General features: G+C 60.5%; 1 protein-coding gene across 7 annotated transcripts in view; it reads right to left on the bottom strand.

Annotated features, from left to right (window-relative positions):
* The window catches only part of SYNJ2 (synaptojanin 2), an 83408-nt gene that overhangs the window by 7421 nt on the left and 51141 nt on the right, over positions 1-24846 (bottom strand). For 2 of the 7 annotated variants that reach the window (XM_036024943.1, XM_028508756.2), the window contains exons 8-25: positions 24255-24427; positions 22941-23022; positions 22012-22161; positions 21758-21923; positions 19345-19536; positions 17585-17666; positions 16728-16868; positions 15169-15361; positions 12880-13038; positions 10864-11020; positions 9765-9882; positions 7672-7890; positions 7487-7565; positions 6810-6978; positions 6204-6374; positions 3852-3983; positions 1733-1845; positions 465-573 (exon numbers count right to left, since the gene is read on the bottom strand). In XM_036024943.1, coding sequence (XP_035880836.1) covers positions 465-573; positions 1733-1845; positions 3852-3983; positions 6204-6374; positions 6810-6978; positions 7487-7565; positions 7672-7890; positions 9765-9882; positions 10864-11020; positions 12880-13038; positions 15169-15361; positions 16728-16868; positions 17585-17666; positions 19345-19536; positions 21758-21923; positions 22012-22161; positions 22941-23022; positions 24255-24427 — 2605 coding nt within the window. Of the gene's footprint in view, positions 1-464; positions 574-1732; positions 1846-3851; positions 3984-6203; positions 6375-6809; positions 6979-7486; positions 7566-7671; positions 7891-9764; positions 9883-10863; positions 11021-12879; positions 13039-15168; positions 15362-16727; positions 16869-17584; positions 17667-19340; positions 19537-21757; positions 21924-22011; positions 22162-22940; positions 23023-24254; positions 24428-24846 lie in introns of all 7 variants that reach the window. The other 5 variants (XM_036024944.1, XM_028508757.2, XM_036024941.1 and 2 more) reach the window with 4 other exon arrangements.

Raw genomic sequence — 24846 nt, 5'->3', positions numbered from 1 at the left:
TAACACAGGGTCAGTGTGGTTTGAGGGAAGTCACAGCAATGACACTGGCAGGCGGCGTGCCCGCCAGCCGAGCGCCTGCAAGTGCTGGCGGGCTCCAAAGGGGGTTTCATGTCTCAGGCGTGGGTGTGTTCCCAGCCGCCTCTTCTGGCTGCAGAATGAGTCAGTGCCCGGGGCATTAACCTCTTCCAAAATTCACTTTGGCTTATTTCATTCTCTGCCTTAAGTGCTGCTTAGTAATCCTGGGACGCCTTTTATATCCATACTGAATTTTAAACACATAACTTTAAATGGACAATAAATCTGAGTAGTGGACTTTTACAAAATGTCGCTAATGGGCACTTTCATTGAATACTGCCTTTAGGGGGAAAAAAAGTTGCTTTCTCTCCCCTGCGCTTTCAGGAGGAAGACGGCAAGGAAAGGGGAGTGGGTGTTTCTCCACGGGAGGACACCCCGGGCACACCTACCTCCCCTGGCTTCCAGGAGACACCGGATCGCTGCTTCCGCCTCCTGAGCGTTGGTAGTTTTGATCTGCTTGACGTTGTAGGGTTTGCTTATCCCAGTCCTAGCCTTGGGCTTGAGGACAGAACGAGGGAGGGGAGCGTGTTAACACAGCTGTGCCCGGCCCGTTCACCCACCCCTGATGTGTACCCTGGGGTTCCATCGAAGGGTGGCAGAAACCCAGTCCTGTCTGAGCCTGTCTTCCCCCGGCACTCATACTCCAAGAGGAGCAGGGCAACAGTGCTCAGGGCAGGGGCCCTCGTCTCCCAAGGCGGGTGGGTTTCAGGCTTCTGCAATGTGGACAAGCCACCGGCTCGCTTTGTTTCAAGGACCAGGCAAGAGCCACGAAGCGCATCAAACTCGGCCCAGCTGGGCTACGGAAACACCTTCCAGGTAGGTTTACTGGCAAGTGCCTTCTCCACCTCTTCACCCAAACCTCTGGGCCCCCTGTGACGACCCTTCTTCTCTCCTGTAAACCCCAGACGAGCCGTCAGCCCCCTGCCCCTGCTGCGGCCGAGCGAGCACCTGACCCTGCTCTCTGCGCCCTCCTGGGCTGCGCGAGCTCCCCCCTCCCCGCACCCGGCTTCTCTGCCATCACCTTGATCCCTTTGACCTTCACCACAGCCTTGCGGCTCAGTGCCACCCTCCAGAACTCTCCACCGCTAAAACCTGACCAATCTAATGATTACTACTATCTAATTATTACTAGAGAGTGTGTCTAATTATTATTACTACCAATCTAATGATTACTGCTGGCTACGGCGTTATTCAGGCCCACGGGACCTTTTTTTAAAGTCTTTTTCTCTCAGCTAACTTGGAAGCAGGATGATCATAATTTTGTCCGGACAAGGGATCTAAACTTTTCCGGTTTTCCCTTCTACCAAGCACTGCTCTCTACACGCCAGGGTCAAAGTCGGGCATCGGAAGAGGGCGAAGCAGGTGAGCCTAGAAACCGACAAGCCTGCCTCGCAGGGATACTCGGATTTTTCATGAACACGATTCCTCCCCTGTGCCCTGCACGACCATTTCAAAGCCCGTAAAAGACTTGCTCCTAAGTTAGGGGGTTCAGGGGCACACTGGTGGGCAGGGGGAGGGTTAAAGAGATAGCCATCGGTACATTCATGGAAAGGGGCCGATCCCAGGTGATCGTAGGGGCTGCGGCAGGGGGACCACGGGGCCAAGCCCGTGGGGCTGAGACGTCCGGGCCTCGCTTGGAGCCGAGCACGGAACTCACCGCTTGCTGAGGCGCTCCCGGCAGAAGCTTCGCCGTCTGCAGAATCGAGTACTGCCCGTGGGTGCCGGAGGAGATGGATGCGTCTGAGGCCGACTTTTTCACCATGAAGCCTGCTGTAAAAGCCAACAAGGACAGGCTCCGTCTCAGGGATGTCGCTGACTCTTCCCGGCAGGTTCCCAGCCAGCGGACAGCAAGGCGGGCCTGGGGCCCGGGAGGCCAGAGAAGCCAGCAGGGTCTGGGCGTGCACGGGCCTGGGGCCTCCACCGGGGCCTCGGAGTGCTGGCAATTCGCTAACAGCTGCTTCCTGTCAGGGGAGAGGCTCCGGAAAAGCATTTTCTTTCTTTTTTAAAAAATTGAATCTTGCCCTGGCTGGCATAGCTCAGTGGATTGAACGCGGGCTGTGAACCAAAGCATTGCAGGTTCACTTCCCAGTCAGGGCACATTCCTGGGTTGCAGGCCACGGCCCCCAGCAACCGCACATTGATGTTTCTCTCTCTCTTTCTCCCTCCCTTCCCTCTCTCTAAAAAAAAAAAATAAAAATAAAATCTAAAAAAAAACTATTATTAAAAAAATTGAATCTTTATTGTATTTTTTCCCCCCTTGCCATTTAGTCCCCTTGGAAATGCATTATTTCCATGTGAATGTTAGCCTGCTATCCTGGGGGTTCACACCAGATACAAAGGTCAGTCCATTTTGAGTGGTTTAAAATGTACTGCTGTTACTAAGACCAAATGTTTCAATTGTTCTGAGGACAAGGTCTAAAAAGCCCCAGAGCAGGGGAATGTCTGTTCAATTATACTCGCAGCTACTGGGACACAATCACGGTCTGGAACATTTAACGACACAGACACTGGATGAAAACATGTGACCGAAGGAAAAGGACATTGATTTTGTAAACATCGTGAAAATAAAAAATTGCCTCTAAATGTATATCTATGTCATTGTCAAAAGGCTGGAAATCTTGTTTAATGGCTATGATCTCTAGGTAGTCAGGGGAAATTAAAAATTTAATTATTCAGCCCTGGCTGACATAGCTCAGTGGATTGAGTGTGGGCTGGGAACCAAAGCATCGCAGGTTCGATTCCCAGTCAGGGCACATGCCTGGGTTGTGGGCCATGGCCCCCAGCAACCACACATTGATGTTTCTCTCTCTCTCTCTCTTTCTCCCTCTCTTCCCTCTCTGAAAATAAATAAAATCTTTTAAAATTTTTTAATTATTCATATTTATATTTGTGAAGTTTCCACAAAAATCTGTAACATTTAAAATTTTCATACGTATTTCATTTTCTGAGTGTCAACTCAGGAAAGTGAAAAGCATGAGTGAAAACGCCGTGCGCGTCGGGCTGGCCGGCGGTCGCCACCGAGACGCGGACAGAGCCGAGCCGGTGTGGAGAGTGAGACCCTGGCAGCAACACCTGCGTCTAATCGTCACATTCCGGGGGGCGGGGGGCGGGGGTGGAGAAGCCAACAACAGCGGTAACTAGAGCCTGATCAGAAGCACTTCACAGCTTTACTGTCCGGTCACTAACGGAAGCTCGGCGGGCTGACCATCGTGTTTTGGGGAGCTAGGAAGAGCAGCGGTCTGCGAGGGGCCCCGGGCCGGACGAGCTCGGCTGCAGGTCCCAGGGAGAACGCTGGGGGCGCCCAGGCCTGGACTTGCCGGCGGGAGACGCCCGGGGAGACGCAGGCGTGTGCGCACCCTGTGCGTCGGGGCACCTGGGTTTGCCCCGCGGTGGAGAATCAGGGGAGAGGGCTCCGAAAGACGCCATGGGGCAGGGGTGGCGAAGGCGCCAACAACCCCCTCCCCGGCCCCGTGGCTCAGTGCGGACCCCGGTTTTCCGTGCTCTGAGGTGTGGAGCAGAAAGCAGCCTAAGGAAAGCACAGTGACAGGAAGGCCAGGGGCAGCCTCACAGAGGGGCCACGTCTCACGGGCCACGAGACACGCAGCCGCAGCCCTGGTATCGGCCGCGTGGTGCGCCTGGCCCCGAAAGGAGCCCGCGGAGGGCGCAGCGCGCGGTGGAGCGAAGGCGGGAGGCGGCTCACGGCCGTGTGTTCAGTAGCAGGAAGCAGGCGGTTATGAAGCCCAGCCGGTGCGTGAGCCCCAAGCAGCGGGTCTTACTTGGAGGCGGGGGTCTCTGTGGCGGGCGCGGCGGCGGGGGCCGGCCGGGAACCGACAGAGACCGACTTGGAGAACGGTGGCGGTCCCCGACGGCTTCCAGCTCCTGCTTTAACTCCGCCAGGTCGGCGTCACCTGAGGGCACGGCGGAAGGCGGGTGAGGTGAGTGGGGGTCAGGCGCGGTTGTGCACAGGGCCACCTGTGGCGGGAGGAGCCCCTCGGGACAGCTGGAGTGTCCCCCTGACGGCTGGCGGGGGCGGGGAAGGACACCCCGTGCCCGTCGGGAACATGCCAGGAACCCTCGGCAAGACCCGGTGTCCAGACACGAGAGACACGGAAAACTCACGGGGGTGCCCAGCCCTTTGGCGTCTCTGGGCCACCCCGGAAGAAGAAGAGTTGTCTGGGCCACACGTCAAGTACGCTGTGACACGTAATCACAAAAAAATCTCATCATGTTTTAAGTAAATTTACGATTTTGTGTTGGGCCGGGTGCGGCCGGTGGGCCTCAGGGTGGACACCCCCGCTGAAGGGCAGGCAGGTGTGCTTCCTTCTGGAATAACCGACAGGACATCCACCCGGACGGGAGGAGACAGCTGGAGACCACAGCCCCCCGCTGTGCGGCCCTCACTCTAAAAACAGGGCGACCGTCTGGCAAGCTGAGAATGATGTCCCTCCTCTGCCCTGAGCAGCCTGCCGTCGGCGACAAGCCCCCAGCAGGGAGTGTCCCCAAGCGTCCAGTGCGTCCTACACGCGGTGGCCCGGGGCCTGCCACTTCACAGGCCTTCGCTGTCCTGACCTGTCGTGCCAAAGCTGGCCGCAGCCGAGAGCAGCCCGAGGAAGCGACTGCTGTGTTTTACTACACGTGCATTCGTCACATCTAAGTTCAGAACAAAAACATGTGACAGTCAAATCTTTTATCTATATACTCAAAAAAGTAGGAAATACGCTTAAAAAACCCTGGCGTGCCATGGATTACTACGGTGCTGTAAGCCAAGATGCTCTTGGGTTTTCCCTCCCACACAACACGGCCCGGTTCATTCTGTTTTCGCTCGGACATGCCATCCCTCCAGCCCACAGCTGCGCCCCGTGCGAGCGGCCGAAGGCTGAGCTGGGAGAAGTGGGGCGTCTCCTCCCAGCAGGGATGTCTGAGCACCCGGAGGGTGAAGACCCCTCGTGCCCGCCCGCTGGCCAGGCAGCCTCCGCACAGCCTGCTGCTGTGGTCCTCACGCAGAGGTGCTGCCCTCACATCCACCTCCCCTTGAGCAGTGGCCGGGACGCTGGCCACCTCTTGTCTGAGGGGCACGTCCCTTCAGCCACCCCCGCTCCAGGGCAGGAGCCCTCTGGACGAGTAATGACGGAGCGACCATATGCTTGGACGAAGGCTGTTGGTCCTCAACGCACCTGGCTGTGCATCTCCATCACCTGGGGTTCCCAGGCACCCCACCCCCAACCCACATCTCCGGGATGGGGCTCAAAAACCTGTAAGTCCCGGCGGGCTGAGCAGCTGGGCTTGGAACCAGCTTTGGAGCCACTGTCTAATCAGAGGGACTTGGGGGCCTCTGCACCTCTCCCCACAGCGCACCTTCCCTGGGAAGCACCTTAATTCCCTTTCACCCCTGCTCTCTGTTTTTGCCCCAGCACAAAGGGTCCTGGCACCTGGCTAAGCTCCTGCACCTGCTGGGCACAGCGCGCCTCCAACAGGAGACACGAGCCCGGCAGCCACACGGCGTGTGTGGCTGCTGGTGGGCCTGGCGCTGAAACAGGGGCCGCCTCTCTCCAGCCCAGGAGTGTGCACGTGGGTTTTAAACTATTCGAAAGAGTCGCCAAACCACATAATGTAGGGCCATGCAGTTCCATCCATAGGACCCTCAGTCCACAGTGATAGGATGATGCCAATGTGCAGTAGCATCATTAATTACACACATAAAGTTACGTAATGTATGAAGTTACTACTGTGTATGAACATAACGTTATAGGTAGGTAACACCAGACCCGGGACTCAGGACGCAGATACCGAATGTCTCTTATGAGGCTGAATCAGAAAAGTCTTGGAGAGGAAAAAAAAAAATCAAATGTAAAACCCGTTCAGCGCCGTGGCTACTTGAATACACAGGAGAAACAGCGGTTACGAATCTGGGATATTACAGGGGCACCAAGAACTGTAAGGACAACACAGATCACTAGAGAAGATCAGCGTGCTGGTCGCTGCTGCCTTCCCCGGCCCAGTGCCTATCACCGGCCGTGACTGCGTGCTGTGCCCTCTCAGGGGGCAGGCGCGCTCGGCCGTGGCCTGATGATGCCAGGTGCCGAGACAGAGAGGGAACTCGGTGCCGGGAAGACAAAGGTCCACGCTACCTTTGTAGGTTGGGTGCTGCTTCTTCTTGGTGAGCGCAGGGGACTTGCTGGGCGGGGCCGCGGCCGTGGAGCCGGAGGCGTCGGAAAGGTCGTCCCCCGCCAGGTCACTGTCCGAGACCAGGGCCTGGCTTATTTCATCCAGATAGTCTTCCTCGTCTTCGAGAATGTCCCCTTGGGGAAGAGCGAGTCACAGACACAGTGAGGGTGGAAGGGCACGGCCTTCCACAGGGGCTCTGTTTCGACAGCAAGGCCTGTGGCTCCTGCAGGGACACCCCGGCACTGTGGCTCGCGGGCCACGGTGACCCCATGTGAGCGGGGACGGGGCCCCAACTCCGTTCGTGCCTGGGACGGGGCCCCAACCCCAGGCCCTGACATCCCCAAAGCTGCTGTTTTCAAGGTGAGTTCCGACATCTCCAGGCCTGTTTATCAGGGCACGCACCGCCCTGCACACGAATGTCGCCCTGCACCCGAGCACCAGCCCACACACAAGTGCCACCCGCCTTGTTGCTCCAGAAGAAGAAGGGCACTTGGAGCACCAGTTTTGGGGAGAACCCCTGCCCGCCCACCTCGCCATCCCGGCTGAGAAGGCCTCCCGGGCCGGCTCACCTTCTGACTCGTAGTCCAAGCTCGTGAAGTCGAAGCTCTCCTCCAGCAGGCAGGAGTTGGCCGTGGGCGACATGGAGGCCACGCTGTCCCGCTTGCGGGCGATCTCCTCCTGCAGGCCCTGGAGCCAGTCCTTGGTCTTGGGCCGGATCTTCACTGCCCTGCCTTTCACCTGCGAGGGACAGGGCGCAGCCCCTGAGCGCGGGGCCGGGCCACCCCCACCCCGGGGCCCCCAGGGCTGCTGCGTGCTCAGACTCAGGCGTCTTGAGAGAAGCGGAGTGTCTAGACCTCCGGCGGGCTGGCATTCGGTCTCAATAAAAGTCAAACGACCACCTCCAGCTCCTCGTCCCGTGTGGATTTAGACTCAGGATATCATCAGAGTGGAAGCCAGCTGAGCTGCCGGCTCCAGAACACACGCTCTAGAGACACAGACCGCCGCGCGCCCACACGGAGGTGTGGCTGAGGGCGGCCCCGGGAACTCAGCGGGAGCCGGACTCTAAAACTTGCTCTTTCTCTCCCAAATTCTGCAGGTACCCAGGGCCGGGCATTAGACACCTCCTCGAAGACACCAGAGTTAGACGCCAGCTGAAGTGTCCCAGCTCTGCCCTCCGGGGGTGCCCACGTGACCCTGGGAAGACCACGAAGAGGCCCCCACCCCACGGGTGGCCGGCGTGGCTCACCTTCATGCCGTCCACGTCGAGGACGCTGAGCGCCGAGTGGCTGTCTGCGAAAGTCACCAGCATCTGCCCTTGGTTGATCCTGGGACCAGGGAAACAGGTCCGGTCAGCCCCAAGAGGGCGGGGCAGCCCCGGTCGGAGAGGTCATTGGCCCTGCAACCCACGCCTGCCAGGGCGGCGGCGGTCACCTGACAAGAACGATGGTGCCGTAGTTCCCCAGGGTCTGCATGAGCTCGGTGCGCACGTCCTCGGGGAACTCGGCCTGCTCCTCCGAGGTCGGCGACTGCAGGTTGACGACGACGGTGGCGTCCAGCGGGCCCTGGAAAGAGGACACTTCCTGGAACACCCGCTCCCGGGCACCCACGTCCACTTCTTGAACGTCCACCTCCACGATGGCCAGCACGGGTCTGCGTGAGACACGGAGGGAAGACGGGCAACCGTTAGCCTGGGACGGGACCTCAGCGCAGCCCCACAGCTCCCCCGTGGACGGGGGCCACCCACGACCCCTGCTGTGGCCCCCAGAGGTGCTGCCGCCCTCACCCCCTGCCCCCGGTCTCATCCTCCCCCAACCTCAGTGCTCTCCTGACATTTTTTTTAAAACTTTAACTTGCTGATTTTTTAAAAGATTTTATTTATTTATTTCTTAGGGAAGGGAGGGGGAGAGAGAGAGAGAGAAACATCAATGTGCAGTTGCTGGGGGCCGTGACCTGCAACCCAGGAATGTGCCCTGACTGGGAACTGAACCTGTAACACTTTGGTTTGCAGCCTGTGCTCAATCCACTGAGCTACCCCCGCCAGGGCTTATCCTGACATTTTCATGGAAGGGTGCGGGGAGAGGAAACGCAACCAGCCACCAGCAAAGATTTTGTACGTGGTGATCGCTGGCACGGCTGCGAACGCAGAGGGGTGGGCACCGTTCTCCCTGTGCTGGCGGGGGGAGGGGGCCATCAAGTTCTTCCGGGGGCTGTTTGGCGATGTGCATCGAGAGTCTCAGAGAGGCTTGTCTCTTCTAATCTGAACTCTGGGACTCTGCTCTAAGGAACGACCAGGGGTTCAGAGCAAGATTTGAGCGCAAGGCCGGTCCCTCCAACGCTGTGGGGGACCATCTCACTTTTCTGGGACGGGGGCACCGTGAGTGATGATATGGACGCAGAGGGTTCGCTGTGGGCTCATGACGTGCGACGCTCCCCCCTGGAGCCTCCCCGCCTCCGACACCCTTATGGCGCCCACTGCCTGTCCTTTAGGGCCCGGGGCCAAGGTCAGCGTGTCCGAGCGGCAGTCCCCAACCACCAGGCATAAAACAGCACTGACCCCTCGTCTGACCCCTCAGCGCCAGGAACAGGGCCCAGAACATATGGCCCCTCGGTAAACAGTGTCCAAATGTCACTGACAAATGAGTGCGTGCACTGAGCGAGCAAACTGAAAAGTCCTGAGCCTGGAGACTTCCCGAGGTTCACTGCCAGGTGTGTGTTTTCCACCACGGGTTTCTGAAGAATTACAGGTGTCTCAAGACGGAGACCTACGGGCTGGCCGCCAGCTCTCCTTCTTAATTTCTTCCCTGTGGATGTTGAAGTGCACGTGCTCTTTCGGTGGCAGCCACGGGGCGATCAAACCTGCTGACACCCCGAAACGCCGTCCCCGGGGCCTTGAAGGGTGGTCTACGAGACTCATGTCCCCCTGTGGCCAGTCCCCGTGCACCCAGGGCTGGCAGCGCTCTGCGGCTGGGGCCCCTCCTTCGTTAGCGCAGGACGCACGGGCCAACCCCACGGCCCGGAGCATTTGAATCCCTGGAGCCCTGCCGTGTCTGTGAGACTCGAGGAAAAACACTCCTCACGGAGGAGCAGGCTGGTTACAGGTGAGGCGTCCGCTGTGGGGCCAAACCTCGGGCACAAACGGACGAGCCGGGTGTGTGATGTCGATGGGACGGCATCGCAAAAACGTTAGTCGGCAAAAAAGCGAGGCACACAATGACGTCACTTGTGAGACTTTAAATGACAAGACACCACGGGTTGTGTCTCTGGCACTTTCATGAACGACACCATTTGTGAGATGGAGCGATGGCGGAATGCACACTTGTCAGTTCCCGGTGCTGGGTGTGCGGCTGTTGGTGCTTCGCTGTGTTTCTCTCTCTCTCTCTCTCTCTCACACACACACTCTCTCACACACACTCTCTCTTACACACACACACACACACACACACGGACTCGGACGGCGACAGCACGGTGCCCCCCACGGGGAGCAGCAGGCAGAGGAGCGCGAGCCACGGCGGCGAGGACCATACCTGTGATCGGACGCCTGCAGCTCTGCTCGGCCGTAGTACCTGAGGGTGCCGGGAGACCAGGTGTGTCTGACCTTGGAGTCCGCATCCAGGTTGTTGTCCAGGAGGTTGACTTCTCCGGCTGCTCACAGGATGCCCATCGAGAGACGCACAGACAGACACAGCGTTGTATCAGCACACACGAACGCCGGCTGCGGAGCTCGTACGGCAGGGACGGACCCCGCCTGTGTCCGACTGGTCTGCTCTCGCCCCTGGGGCTCGGAACCACGCCAAGGCGGCCTTGGACTTGGGGTAAAAGACTCCCTCTCACGGGGCCGTCCAGAACAGTAGACCAGCCCTGCCTGCATCTCCCCCTGCCCAGGGGGCACAGTGGGGGGTGGGGCACAGGAGTCACACTGCGGGCATCCCGTCCAGGGCTCGGGGACGGAGCAGGCCTGCAGCGCTCCGCACAGCGGGGGAGGCCGAGGCTGAGAACACGAAGGCCCCTCAGCGCCCTGGGGCCTCACAGAGGCCCACACGGGACACAGCGCGTCTTTCAACCTGCAGGTGTGCGTTCCCGGCCTCCACATCTCACACGCATCCGGCCAGAGAAGTTCGGGTGTTTATGCGCCTGTTTATAGGTGGTCTGGTTTTAGTTTGACTGCACGTCCTGCCTGGGCATCACTCACTCAGTGTTCAAGGCACACTGAAGCTGGTGTATAACAAGCCCATGTTTGATCTGAATGGGGGCTTCAGCAGGGAGAGTGTGGTCGCACGGGGTGGTCGGGACGACGTGCACATGGGGGTGGGGAGGGCAGGGGAGGGGGACAGTGTGGCTTCTCTCCTGCTCCCCGTCCCAAGGCAGACGGGGTGGTGCAGGGAGGGGGACCGTCCAGCCCAGGTCCACCTGCAGATCAGTCTCTAGAAGGAGGACAGAGGGCGGGGCAGCTCCCCTAAAGCACAACTTCCGGAGCTTAGGGCCTAACACCTGGGGTGACGCCGTGTGGCTTTGGCTGTTTATGCGACACAGGGCACTGGGCGGAGCCAGCGGGATGCTCCCTCCCTGGGACCGAGCGCCGCGGCCCCCCAGGCCCATCAGACGCACACGTCCCCTCCCACGCACCTGTCCCGTCCAAGGGGTGCCTCTTCCTCCACCACAGGACCCGGTCTGTCCAGGCGGGGGTGCGGCACTTGTCGCTGGTGTCGTAGGCCGCGGAGCCGACGTCATACTTGTAGGTGGGTCCGAAGTTAATGGTGCCTTCGTGGAAGTCTTTGAAGATCTGGGGGGTGGGGGGGGGGGGAGAAGGAAGTTGCAGGACCACCGCAGTCCCCTGAGATTCCGTACGCCGTGCACGAAAACAAGGAGGGCCGCGCAGGGCGCTCGCTCCTAACAGCCACGGAACCTGCGTTACATTTACGAACACGTCTGATCCCGGACACGTACGTGCCTTTTAACCAGCAACGCAGGGTCGATGGCCAGTTCTGCGGCCTGACTCCCACCGCTGGGTCGCCCCCGCCCCCGCCCCACCTGGCAGTGTCTGCTCATGGGCCCCACGGGGCGGGAAGGCACGAGGCAAGGGTGCGCACTCCCGGCCTGGCCGCGCCCGCCCGGACCCACCCAGCGAGGCCTTAACCGGTGTTTGTTAACCGAACGCACGGAGGACACAGAAGCCCAGAACTGCTGGCGAACTCTCCTCTGTCTCCGTGTGGCTCCAGATGCAGCCCCGGTGCTGGGGAGACCCGGGAGCAGGGCGTGCCCTCAGTGTGTGGAGGGTATCGGCAGGAGGAAGCTATGGTGTGGTACATCCACCCCCCCCACCCCCTCAGTGCCCACGTCGCCGGCAGGGTTGAGGGGCGCAGGTGTGAGACACCCGGAGGCACGCCTGCACCTGGCCTCCCTCCGCTCACGCGTGTGACCAGCAGCGCTCCCCAGAGGTACTGGCAGCCACCGCACCCCAGCCCAGCCTGGGGGTGGGGGCGCGGGGGCCGACAGGCACCGATAGGCGCCCACAGCACGAGCTGGAGGCTGGCCGGTGTGACCTTGCAGAAGTAAGCAAGGCCCTACACTTGATCCCTTCCAGTTATGCCGCGGCCTCAGGAGGCACTAAAATCCGCACTCAGGTCCCGGAGGGGGGAATGTGCCCTGTTGGAGCCTGGGACGGCATCGTGGCTCTGTTACTGACCCATGTGACTTTGGATGAGTTATGGGACCCTAGCCTCAGTTTTCTTGTCTACAAAATGGGTATATCAGCCCCAGCTGGTGTGGCTCAGTGGATTGAGTGCCGGCCTGCGAACCAAAGGGTCGCCTCTTTGATTCCTGGTCAGGGCACAGGCCTGGGTTGCAGGCCCCATCAGGTCCCCAGTAAGGGGTGTGTGAGAGGCAACCACACACTGATGTTTCTTTCCCTCTCTTTCTCCCTCCCTTCCCCTCTAAATGCAATCTTTTAAAAAATAAAAATGAAAAAATATTAATAATAACCAATTTGTAGGAGAGTCTCAAGAGTCAACCATACGAACTGGTGTGTAAACTGTATGTTATTAGATATTTCTCTGGTGGTTCATGGGCTCGCCCATGAGAAATGGAGACATCCCAGTATTCTGAGCAGGGCCTCAAGCATCCCTAAAGCGTGGCTCAGTGCGTCTGGAGTACGGCAGTCCCTGCGAGGCTGGCCCATGAGTATGAGTGGGAGGGCTTTTGGACCCAAGCTTCTCCATCCTCACGCCGCGGGGCACTCAGAGGCGGGGCCACTCCAAGCCGTGGCGACTCGAAGGAGCACAGCTACTTCCTGGCTTGACAGAGTAAGGGACACCCCCACCCACGGAGCACAGGCCCTGGCGGTGGCTCCTGCAGCTGGCTGGGGTGCCTGCGGTGTGCTTTCGTAGAGCAACGGCACCCCCCCACCCCCCACCACGAGAGGACACCCAGGCCCGAACACAGCCCGCTTGGAGAGGGGCAGGAGGCGTGTGTGTGAAGAGACCCTCGCATTTCTCCAGCTTCGGGGCCACACGCGTGTCCTACAACGTCACGGCCCTTGTGCAGTCCACCCCCGGAACCCGTCTGCTGGACAGGAGCACGCACGCTGAGGGGGTCGTTCCCCACTGGAGCGGCTGCTACAGTTGCTTTAGGGGCACCACTTACTTTTCCACTGGACTTCTGCAGCTGCAGCTGATCAAATTCCAGAAGCTTCTTCCAGTCTTGGCGTTTCACAAAATAGAAGACTTCTTCGTACGTGAGATCAATGCGGTAGTTGAAATCGCCACACCAGAACACGTAGTCGTGAGAAAAGATGTTTCTCCCCTGCGTCGTAAAGGAGGTCACGGTCATTCCGGCCCGTCTCGCAGGGAGGGTGGGGCGGGGGGGGCGGGGGAGAAGACCTCCCCACGCAGGGGATAAAAGATGCACTTCCTCAGAATGTTCCTTAAAAAAACGTCTCCTACTAGAACATCTTACATTTCACTCAACCCACAGACCTACTGAGGACCTTCCACACGGCTGACTTTGTGATTTCGCGCAGTGGTGGTGTTTCTGCGGGGTTTGGGGGAAGTGCCAGCTCAGACCTGGGCCCCACGACTGTGCTCGGTCATCAGGCTGTTCTCTGCTTTTGTGTCTGCACCCCAAGGCGGACTGCCCAGACATTCCCTGGTGTGAGGATGAGCCTTCAGGGACTAAGTAAACTTGCTCAGGACATGCAATTTCATAAAACTTCATGGATTCCACTCATTTCCATCCGGTGACCCTCCCTCTCCGTCTTGCCCAGTCACTCTGACCGGGAAGCCCAGGTCTCTGCCCCGCTCCCCACCGAGAATCCCACACCAGCAGCTGCTACCTGTTGACTGTCTGCCAGGGCTGGGCTCTGTGCCGGGGGTGCACCTCCTCACGGCAGCCCTGGGCAGCACACGCTACTGGCTTCTTTATAGTAACAAAGAAAAAGTTCAGAAAAGCTTGCTGAAGGCTGTCCCAGTAGTAGCATGTGACAAAGACAAAATCTGAACTTGGCTCCAAAATGGGTGTCGGTCCTACTATGCGGTGCAGCATTCCACTGCATAGGTGCAGCATTCTGCTCTGCCTCCCCGGCCCATGACAGCCGTCGGGGCAGAGGCTGCAGTGACCACAGCCAGAGAAGACAGTTGTCAGGGCAACGCCGCCCCGTAGACCCTTCTGCAGTGCTGGGCACGGTCCCCTCCTCACCGCTCAAGACGGGGGCCGCCTGCCACCGCAGCCCCTGAGACCCCGATATGTGGCCAGGGCAACCGAGGGCGTTTTGCTTCATTTCATTTTAACTGATTTACATTTAAGTAGCTATGTGTGACTAGTGGCCACTCTACCGGACAGTGCAGGTGTAGAGTATTTCCTTATAGATACATTCACTCCTTCTGTTGTTGACGCAGGAGCTATAGCACATCTTTTACTCTGAATGTGTCCTTCGAATAGGACATGATTATTCCGAATGTACTTCCAAACAGCACTTTCTAGTGAGAAGGCTGGGCTTTTAAAAAATTACATAAAACACACACACAAAAATGCATCGTGTCCTACATAGTTTGGAAAACGACAAACTGCCAATTTCCCAACTCATTTGTGTCTTCTTTGAACCAGGAAACAAAAGCTACAACAAGGGTGATAGGAATTATTAACAAAAACGAAGGAGTTTTGCCTGGAGTGCTCATGCAGCCTAGAGGAGACAGGATGTCAGTTTTGGGGGGTCTGGCCTCCCGTGGAAGGGCCCCGGGACCTCGTCAGCGGTGGTGCAGACACCGTGGGGAGAATGGCTGGAGTCCATCCTCACGGCTGCGAGGCAGGTGGTCAGCACCAGACTGGAGGGGTGCGGGCCACAGTTTGCACAGAACGGAGAACTTCAAATCTGAACTTGAAAAGGAAAACCTGGAGGCTTCAGAATGAAAACCTCCAAATCACCACGAGAGGGCAGCACGATGCACGTTACTGGCGACTGGGTGACCAGATGCGCAACCCAGGGCCCCCGAGTCAAAAAAAACATTCACTATTTTCTAAAACGGGCCATCTTCTGGGAGCCACAGCAGGACGTGTGCCAGGACTGTGACTCTCAAGAAAACCGAGTCTTGTGCTGCGAGGGTTCAAACGTTCCTCATCCGCCTGGACAAAGCAAGGACAGATTCCCTTCCCCATTCCACACACTTGAATTAGACAGAAAGTCAGAAGACGCACGTGGACAATGCAGGGTACTCGCGGGCACTGGAGAGACGTCTGAAGATGGGGACCGAGCCTCCAGGCTGGACGCCCCGGGCTTGCCTCCTTCCCCCAGCACGCAGTCCCCAAGGGCAGGGCCCTGTGCTGGTGCGCCCCCTGCTCCCCGCAGCAGTGCCTGCCCAGAGGAGCAGCTGAGAAACCCACCGGGGGGCGGGGCTGGACGGAGCACCGAGGACCGCCGCCCGCGCCGCCCACGCTCACCATGGGGAAACTCAGCTTCTGCGTGATCTCCCGGTAGTCCTCATTCCTCTCCTTCACCTGGGACTGCCCGGCCGTCAGGTGGCTGCACACGAAGCAGAGGCTGGTGCTGTGGAACTGGAAGCGGATGCCCACGGCCCCTTTGTTGCCGGCCTTGCCTCCCATGCCCGTCTTCACCGTGTCGATCGCCACGTCCCTGCAACACACAACGAGCGGGTGCTTCTCAGCGGCTCCAGGGAAACGCGTCTGCGCAGAGAAGGGCCGGGCTGCCCCTGACGCCGCGGTCTCTCCGCACCTCTTCCGTGCGCTGTCGGCAGCTGCCCCCGGGTCGGCAGCCGCGCCGCCGGAGGGCTCTGCACTCACAAAATCACCCCACAGAGAGGCCCCCCGAGGCCGACCCACCTCCATCCTTGCTTGCTGTTCTGGGTTCTCGCTGCCAGCAGGGACAGCACGGACCCCACCACCGACCTCTCCCCACCTGCCTTCCCTGCAAAGCCCAGGAGGTGCCCTCAGGTCGTCCCACGTTTAAGGACAGGAAGCACCCAGTTCTTTAGCTGGGCGGGGTAGGTGGTTCAATGCAGGCTCCTGATCGCCTTTGAACGCCAGCCTATAATGCACGTGAGTGAGTGTGCAGGCGATCAGACCACAGACAGACGCACGGGCTGAGGCAGAGGCCATGCCTGCTAGAGAGGCTTTCTGCCCACGTCTTATTTAGAATTTCCTACTTATTTATTTATTTGTTGTCTTTTATTTTTTATTTTAGATTTATTTATTTATTTTTTGAGAGAGGGGAAGGGAGGGAGAGAGGATGAGAAACACCAATGTGTGGTTGCCTCTCGGGCGCCCCCTCCTGGGGAACCTGGCCCACAACTCAGGCATGTGCCCCGACTGGGAATTGAATGGGCGACCCTTTGGTTTGCAGGCCAGCGCTCAACCCACTTAGCCACGCCAGCCAGGGCTAGATTTCTTTTTAAAAGAGGCAAAAGAACTGACATTTCCTGGTGAGTTACTCAGCTCTTGGTCAGAGGTTTCCCGTCTTAAATTTCAACAAGGTCTCCCTTCCCTAGTGCAGAGCTGAGCTCAGGTGATGATGGCCATGTACAGTAACGTCCCTAAAAGGGTTCAGCTTCCGCCCTGGCTGGTGTGGCTCAGTGGATTGAGGGCTGGCCTGTGAATTGAAAGGTCGCTGGTTCGATTCCCAGTCAGGGCACATGCCTGGGTTGCAGGCCAGGACCTCAGCTGGGGGTGTGCAAGAGGCAACCGATACATCGTGATGTTTCTTTCCTTTCTCCCTTCCTTCCCCTCTCTCTAAAGCTAAATAAATAAAACCTTGAAAAAAAGAAAGAGTTCAGCTTCCTAAGCTAGAAGGTCCCCCCATTGTGGGTCTGCTCATTGCCAGACAATGCTCTATTCAGCCCAGCCTCTCCTTGGGGGTTTTCTTCCACTGATCTGGAAGAGTGCATGGCGGGCCGAGATTCCTGTGGCAGGGCGAGGAGGAAGTCAGAACAAAACTCGCCCACACTCCCTGTTCCCCGGGACGCGCGGGCGCTCGAGGCTCGCACCTGATGAACGGCACGTGGTAGGGGCGCACGAAGATGTAAAGGCAGACGCCCACCAGCTGCGCCGAGGTCAAGAGAATGTACCGGTGAGAGCGCGAGATGGCTTTCTGCAGCTGCTCGCCCCACATCTTCCGGTTGGTGGTGCTGGGAAAGGAAAGCACAGCGGCGTCAGTGACCGTCGGCCGGGTGACAGGGGGTTCGCCCACCTACAAAGCCTCCAGCCCCGAGCTCGTCCCGGACACAAACACGAGGGAGGGCAGGCAGTCGGCCTTGTGGGGCCAGGCCTCCACTGGGCCCCTCGGCTGGCCATTTGCTTCTGGTGGTGCCACATGCACCAGACACACAGTCCCCAGCCCTGCCGCCTGGGGCCCAGCAGAGGACCCCGGCTCCTGAGAGCTCTGCAGAGCCAGGTTTTATTGTTTGTTCAGGAAGTTTCTGAAACAAAGCCGCAGCAGGCCTGGCAAGAAGAGCGCTGGCTGACTTTACACCCAGTGTGAATCCAGCGGTGGAGGGCAGAGAGGGGCCTCCTCCCACACTCCTGCCTTCTCGCCTCTCCCGGGAACGTGACTCAGCAGCCGCACCCTCCAGGCCGCCTGCCAGCTCCCAGCTGGACGCAGCCTGCACACCTGGCTGGGCAGCACCTCAGAGAGCGTGCTCAGTAACCCACCCCACTTCCATTCCCGCAGTTAGTGGGGAAAGAGGACAGAGGTGGGGGGAAAGGGCAGTCAGCGGTCCCTCCACAGCGAGGGGCGAGGTCAGCAGGTTCAGACCCAGGTGGCTGTGGCCCCGCACCTGGCCCGGGAAGCTCTGGTCTCGGTTTTCACGTCACTCTTCCGCACCCCTGGCACCCGGCCGCTCACCTGGCATTGACGATATTCCCTGCGCTCAACTCCACCATCTCCTCGAACCCCACGGCAAAGATGTCGGCTGGGCTGCTGTCGTCTGCGGGCAAGCAGCAGATGAAGGAGTCAGGCCCACCAAGGCTGTGCTGCCTGGGGTGTGGGTTGCCACCACGTGGGCCTGTGGGCCCAGCTGTCCCGCCGCCCGGGGGCCCTCATCCAGTCCACGGGGCCCACCTTCCCCTGGCTCCCAGTGTGCACTGGGCCTTTCCCGGTCTACATTCTGGGGCACGTGACTGCACCTCACAGGGGTCCCGAAACATCAATCAGAGGCCACACGTGGAAGTCCCACTGCCGGGGGCATCTCGCCATCCCCCCAGCCAGACCCCAGGTGACAGGGGCGGACACTGTCTCATGCTCGTCTGAGCCCCACCAGTGGCCCAGCTTCCGAGGCTAATGGCTGACTGGGTGGTCCTGCTGGACCACCTGCTCTGGGGGCCATCTCAGAGGAGGGAAAACAAGCCCCGCTGTGGGCTGTGGGCTGGGGCTCGGATGACATCTGCTAAAGACGCTCCTGGCTCACGGGAAACACAGTGGGAGAGAGGCGTTCCTTCTGTCCCCTCGGACAGGGACCCTGCCTGCAGCCACCGGCTGCCCCTCCAGTTGCATCCCACTGACACTCAGCGGCCCGAGCCAGCAGGAGCGTGTAACTCCACCCCCCACCCCCACCTCCCACTCCGTCCCCAGCGCCAGGCTGTCAGTGTCCTTTCCTGCTGCCCACACGGTCCAGCCAGGAACCGCGAGCCTGGCTGGCATAGAGTGTCCTTCCTTCCTTTTTTTTTTTAAGGAACAACACCGTTCCTCTGATCTGCTGGGCAACCGTCACCGCAGCTCCTTCTCGCTCCTGAGTGTGGTGAGTGTTGGCGGGAGCCCTGGCCAGCCCTCTGTCCCACAAAGCCCCCTGCACAGTGACAGCCAGCTTGCGTCGGGCCCCCCCCCTTGCAGGCCAGGGAAGAATGGCCATTTCAGCGAAAGTGGGGGGAGTCTCGTGGGCCCAGGGGGTGCTCATGCTCTCGGCACATACAGGGCCTGCCGGGGGGGGGGGCGGGGCAGTCAGTCCCAGCGACCCCGCACTTTGGACTCGAGCTACCCTGCCCCCGCAAGGCAGCAAGGGGGTGTGACCTGTGCCTGCCGCCGCGGGGAAGGGACCTGCTGACATGGGCCTCAGAGAACGGGGTCTCCAGTCTGTTCCAGGGCCCAGGGAAGCCAGAGGGAGCAAGGCCACCGGGTCCACGGGAGCAAATCGACGTGTTCTCCAAGTCCTGAGTTCTGAGCCCCTTCGCTATCCCCTAGCAAGCCCTAAGACAACAGGTGGGCTGTCACATCTGGAGTTATCTCCTCCCTAAAAGGAGCGCAAGGTCGTGACCACCTGAAGCGGCTGTCACAGAGACACACGGTCAGCCGGGGCGAGGCCGGGACAGGTGTCCTTGGCCAGCAGGGACGTGACCCCTGGCCCGGCTCTTCCAGGAGGCAGCCCGCCCTCCTCAGACAAAAGGTTCTAAGAGTCAAAACCGAAAACCGCGAACTCTGCCCGTGTGAGGAGAGGAGACAGACCCACCGCTCTGACGGCCTTTCCGAATGCCTGGACCAGAGAAGGCGTCAGACCGTTAACTGGCCAGGTGTGCTCCGAAAAGGTGGGGCAAGAACGCCAAACACCTCATTTCACAAGTCGGCCGCCCCCAGAACAGGAAGGCCAGCCCCCAGGGCTCCACGGCACTCACCCTGGGGTTCGGCGGCGCCCGAGAGCCTGGGCGAGTCCAGCAGCCAGTCGGCCAGCTCGGCCGTCCCCAGGAGGTTGCTCCTGAACTGCTTCCCGCCGTTCACGTTCCAGGTCCCCACAGCGACGCGGATCTGCTTGAGGTGCGTGAACTCCGATTGCCGCTCCAGCATCGCCCTCAGGATCCTGGGGGTCACTGCGGGGAGCGGGGGGGGGGGGGGTGCACAGAGGGGCGTCGGCCTGCATCTTCCAGAGACTCGGACGGGGTCTCTGCCCGCAGGAGGCGGCCGCCTGTGCCGTGGGCACGGGCCATGGTCGCAAGAGGCTGCTGCTGCCCACCCTGACCAGGACGCCCCGCTGAGGGACTCTGGCTGAGGAGTCCCGAAAACACAGGACTGGGGAGCCCCTGTCCACACCCTGTCCCCAGCCAGGGCCACAGAGACTGCAACACCAGGCCACAGCCTCTCACCCACTCTGCATCCCCTCCACGGCCCGGGGGGGGGGGTGGATTTAAGTGAGGAGGCACTGAAACATGCCGTGTTCTGAATAAATAAAAACGTAAATATCTTACTCCCATCGTGCATTCTCCACCTTCCACCCTGCACGCCCGACATGTTTTGTCTGAACCTAGTCTCAAGGCTTTAAAAATCCGTTCCTCTGACCCACGCCCATCCCTAGCTCTCCAAAACACGTTCCCTTCTTCAAGCTAGCGACTTCACCCAAACCTACATCCCGTCTCCCGTGCTGCCCCACGAGACTCGCCGTCCCGCCCAGCACTCCTTCCAGCTTTCCTCCCAGGCCGCCCTTCCTCCCGCGGGGACAGACACAGATGCCCCCTGGGCTCCCCGAAGCCACGGACGAGCCCCCCACGGGAGAGGGGAAGTGGACAAGAGCTGTGAAACCATCTCGCACACGGGCACATTAATTTTTGACAACAAAACTTTCTGAAACAGAACTTAAGACTCATATGAGGAAAAAGGCCTTGTCTCCCCTTCTCCTATAATTGTACAGGCTCTGGGAGATGAGATGCTATTAAAATTTTCCCAGAGAAACCTCTAGCTCACTTATTTATGCAATCTAACGCCCCCCCCCCAAAACCCCACAAAATTACCTGCAAACTCATAGATACAAACTCATAGAACACACTGGCGGCTGCCAGAGGTGGGGCTGGGGGCGGGTGGGTGAAGGGGGTCAAAGAACAGAAGACAAATGAGTCCTGGGGGTGTCACGTGCAACGTGGTGACCTCTCTGGGACCGTTGCTAAGAGGAGATCTTAACAGTTTGCGTCCCAAGAAAAACATTTTTGCACTTCTGTACGGTGATGGGCGTTAACCAGGCAAACTGTGGAGATCTTTTCCGATACCTATAAACATTGAATCGTTGTATCTTGCGCCTGAAACTAATACAACGTGTCAATTACGTCCCACTTTTCAAAAAGCAGAAGAAACCTCTGGCTGCAGACAGAACCGGGACCCCCCGCCCCCTGCAGAGGGCGCTCCTACGGCCTCCACTCTCACAGGGCCCTGGGGCAGGAAGGAGGCAGGACGCTGCCCCCTCGGGGTGGCCCGCTGGCACAAAAGACATTTGGCAGTGGGACCAAGGACCCATTCGCTAGGGCAAGAGAGAGTCTCTGGTGTGAGCTGGCGTTCAAAGAGCCCGATGCTTCTAGAATAGTACACGGACGCCGCTTGGTGGGGAAACAGAGTCTGAACTAAGAAACACGAGAGTGGGCTCCCGCTTGAGGCCAGAAAGCCTGGGCGCCTGGAACATGCGTTGGCAGCCGGGACTGCACGCGTACTTTTACTGTACACGCGTGAGTGTTGACGTCTGAGAGCCCAAAAATCCTTTCTGTCTGGGGAGACGCTGTCCCTCCAGGGATTAGCCAATTCTCTTTTCTTTCCTAAATTATTATTATTTTTTTATCAGGGTAACGCTGGCTAATGACGTTATGTAAGTTCCTGGGGGCAACGCTGAGATTCACCATCCGCATCCACCAATGTGTGCTCACCCCCAAAGTCTGGTTCCCGCCCGTCACCGGACCATTGTCCCCCTTTGCCCACCCCTCCCCCACCCCCTCCCCAGCACCCGTGGGCATAAAGAACTCTGTTTTTCCGGAGCCTCTCCTCTGCCTCCTCTCGTGGCCGCCCCTGACTGACCATCTCACAAAAGAGGACAAAACGCAGCTGCAGGCTGCTTGGGTCAACGGGTCGAGCCCAGGTCACAGCCAAGTGCAGAGCAGAGGCGCTCCCGCCGTCTGGCCCAAGGCTCGGGGGAGGGTCTGCCACCGGCCCCCCGGGATTGCGTGAGGGTGGCGGGAAGGGCTGGCTAGCATTCCCCCCCCCACACACCCCCTCTGCGTGGCAGGGCAGCCGGCCGCCCCCCCCCCCCAAGAGCAGAGAGGCCCCCCCCCCCCGTACCCAGCAGGGCCGCGTTGTCCAGCAGCACCCTCCCTCTGTCCGCGGACTCCTCGGCGTAGACGTCCCCGACCAGCAGCAGCCTGATGGCCTCCTGCTTCACCCCGTCGAAGAAGTTGGACTGGATGGTGCGGGACACGGACCGGGCCCCGTCCTTCAGCTTCCCCACCTGCCGGGAGCCGGCCCACAGGCCATGAGAGGCGCCCTCTCCGGCCCCAGCCCATCGCCCCCACCCAGCCCCCTCGGCCCGCCCCCACCTTGGCCTTCCCCTCCAGGGCCCGGCTGCCCGTGAACATCTTGCTCAGGCTGTGCCCGTTCAGCGACCACATGGCTCTGAAGGACTCCGCGAAGCGGTCGGCGATGGGCTTCGAGTTCAGCCGCAGGCTCTCGAGCTGCAGGTGGAGGACCTGGGGGAGGAGCAAGGGGCAGCTGTCGCTGACCTCTCACCTGGAAGCCCCCCCACGGTCGCCTGCTCACGTCACCACATGGGTCCCTTACTCGGCAGACGGGGGAGCACCCTGTGTCCCCCCAGAGCAGGAGGAGGAACCTTTGCGGCACAGGATGGGGCCCCCACTTTATGTTTACCATCCCCCCAGCCCTCCTCCGACCCCTGTACTCCCGACGCCTGCGCCCCACCACCAGGGAGGGGGCTGGACGGGAAGCCAGGGTGGTCCTTGGACCCCAGGCCTCCGGCGAGCAGGGAGCCGGAGAGACCACCAGGCACAGGGACAACCCGGGGCTTCCCGCCGAGGCCTCCAGCCAGGCTCGTGTCATCAGCCCTGCGGCTCGCTCACAACAGGCCTGCTAGACCCACAGGTCCCCGGGGTGCCCCTGGGTCGCCACGTCTGAGACGCACGGCAGGTGTGCCTGCGACGGGCCAGGGGCAGCCCAGCCCCCAGGGACCCTCCCTGCAAACAGACGCCTGGCGCCCCGGTCCCACCTCCCCACAGCGAGACCGTGGGCCCAGGGGTCCCACCTCCCCACAGCGAGACCGTGAGCCCGGGGGTCCCACCTCCCCACAGCGAGACCGTGAGCCCGGGGGTCCCACCTCCCCACAGCGAGACCGTGAGCCCGGGGGTCCCACCTCCCCACAGCGAGACCGTGAGCCCAGGGACGCCCCCGTCGGGCCCCGCTGGCTGAGGGCCGGGGAGCGACGCAGGGGCCCGGGGCGGCGGCGGGGACTGACCTCAAGCGCGATGAAGCTCTGCACGGTGTTGGTCCGGTCCAGGCAGTCGAGGCAGTTCATGCGCAGGGTGCCTTTCTGAAAACTGGGGCGACGGCGAGACGTCAGCGGTGACGCATCGTGTTCGGGCAGCAGCCACGGCGGGAGCACGTGTCTGACGGGAGACCCCCGCCAACGGCGCGTGCCCCTCCTTAGCGGCTCGCGGGGACCCCGTCTTTGTCCTGACGGAGCCCAGCTCTGCTGGGTGGCAGGCATACCCCAGGGCACACGCTCAGCCGCTCGGGCACCGGGGGCCCTGGAAACACAGTCCTCTCTCGCAGGCGACTCCCCAGAGTCACATTTTTGAACGTCGCCGTGGACACTCGGGGAACTGGACCACGAGCACGCAGGCAGACGCCGGGCCGCTGCTCCTGGGGGAGGTCTGGGCCAGGCCCCCGCGAGCCACTAGTCCCACGTTCCCATCTACTGACTGACCCAGAACCTCGCCTGTGGGTGCTCCTGTTCCAAGACACCTCACTGAGTGCGTGCTGTTCCCTCATTAACACTGAACTTGCCGCCAAGGGCACCCCCACAGCTGAACGGAGCTTCTCTGTCTCACGTCTTCTCCGTCGAGGCACGCCCCGCCCTCCCCGAGCTGAGGGTCCCTAGACAGCCCCCACCGCTGCACTGGGGGCCGCTCTGGATGGTGAAATTGCCAAAAAAACGCACAAAAGCATGAAGACGTGGCACTAGGATGGCAAAAGGGGCACCAGTGGCGGCAGAGAGCTGGGCAGGCCGGCAGAGCCCGGTAAAGACGGGAGCCCTGGGCGACAGAGCTGTCACCGTTCTGAGCGTGTCTGTGAACGTGCCGTGAGTGTGGATTTGGGGCCACGGACAAACTTTAGTGAGCAGGCACCACGGCGAACACAGAACCTGGGGGTGAGGCCGCTCGACCGCGTTGGGATGTGCAGACATTGGGCCTCCTTTTCCTGCCGAGCTCCGGGCAGGGGAACACGCATCCCGGCTTTATACCACATGATCGGGACGATGCCGGCGGCTCCCCTCCACCCTCAGGGGTTTCCGTCACCGTCCGGACAAGTTACGTGGTTCCCGTGGCTCCATGTGGCAACCCGGGCCCCTTTACTGGTCCACCTAACATGCTTCACTGCCTGCTCACAAGATTCAACAGCACGTCTGACCATGGGAGGGAAAGGAGAGGCCGGAACTGGAGATGGCTCCATCCCCCAGCCTGCGCCCCTCACCAGTGGCAGGGCGCCCCAGGGCGCCTGAGGCCCGGCCCCGCCCCGCCAGGAGAGGGCGCCACGGGCGGAGACTCACCGTGGACTCACCCCCTCGCCCTTGGTGAACACGTCGAAGTCATCCCAGTGGAGCTGCAGCTGGGGCCTCAGGAGGTTCTCCAACTTCTCGAGCTTCCCGCCTTTGGCAAACTGATGGAAGTCAAAGTTGATCATAGGCGTGTCGCCGGCGTGGCAGGAAGCCCAGAGCAACTTCTGGAAGGGGAGAGGGAGAGCGTGGCAGGGGACCGGGGGGCAGGGCAGGGACAGCAAACCTCTCGCCGCTGCAGTCTGAGTGGCCCATCTCACCACTCAGTGGAGCCCACGGTCCAGCCTCACGGCGCACCGTGGCCCGAGCGGGTCACCAGCCCCGACCCCAAAGGCAAGCACGGAGCAAACGCACGGGCCCACAAGGAGCATCTTGCCTGCAGAGAGGGTCCCGCCTGGGCAGAAGACGGCCAGCACAGGTGGGGCTCACCCGGGAAGCCCCCCAGCCCTGCTCTGACAGCGCCCTCCCTCCGCAGGGCTCTCCCAGGTGCTGGGGAGGGGAGGGGCTCTGTGTCCTCCGGCACCAAGTGCCGTGGGCCCCTGAGGCGCAGGGCCGAGCCGCAGGCTGGGAGGTTGTAATCCAGCTC

Source organism: Phyllostomus discolor, chromosome 4 (genome assembly GCF_004126475.2).
Source record: "Phyllostomus discolor isolate MPI-MPIP mPhyDis1 chromosome 4, mPhyDis1.pri.v3, whole genome shotgun sequence".
Classification (NCBI taxonomy): Eukaryota; Metazoa; Chordata; class Mammalia; order Chiroptera; family Phyllostomidae; genus Phyllostomus; species Phyllostomus discolor.
The sequence above is the reverse complement of the archived record's forward strand: the minus strand, read 5'-3'. Positions and strand labels throughout refer to the sequence as shown.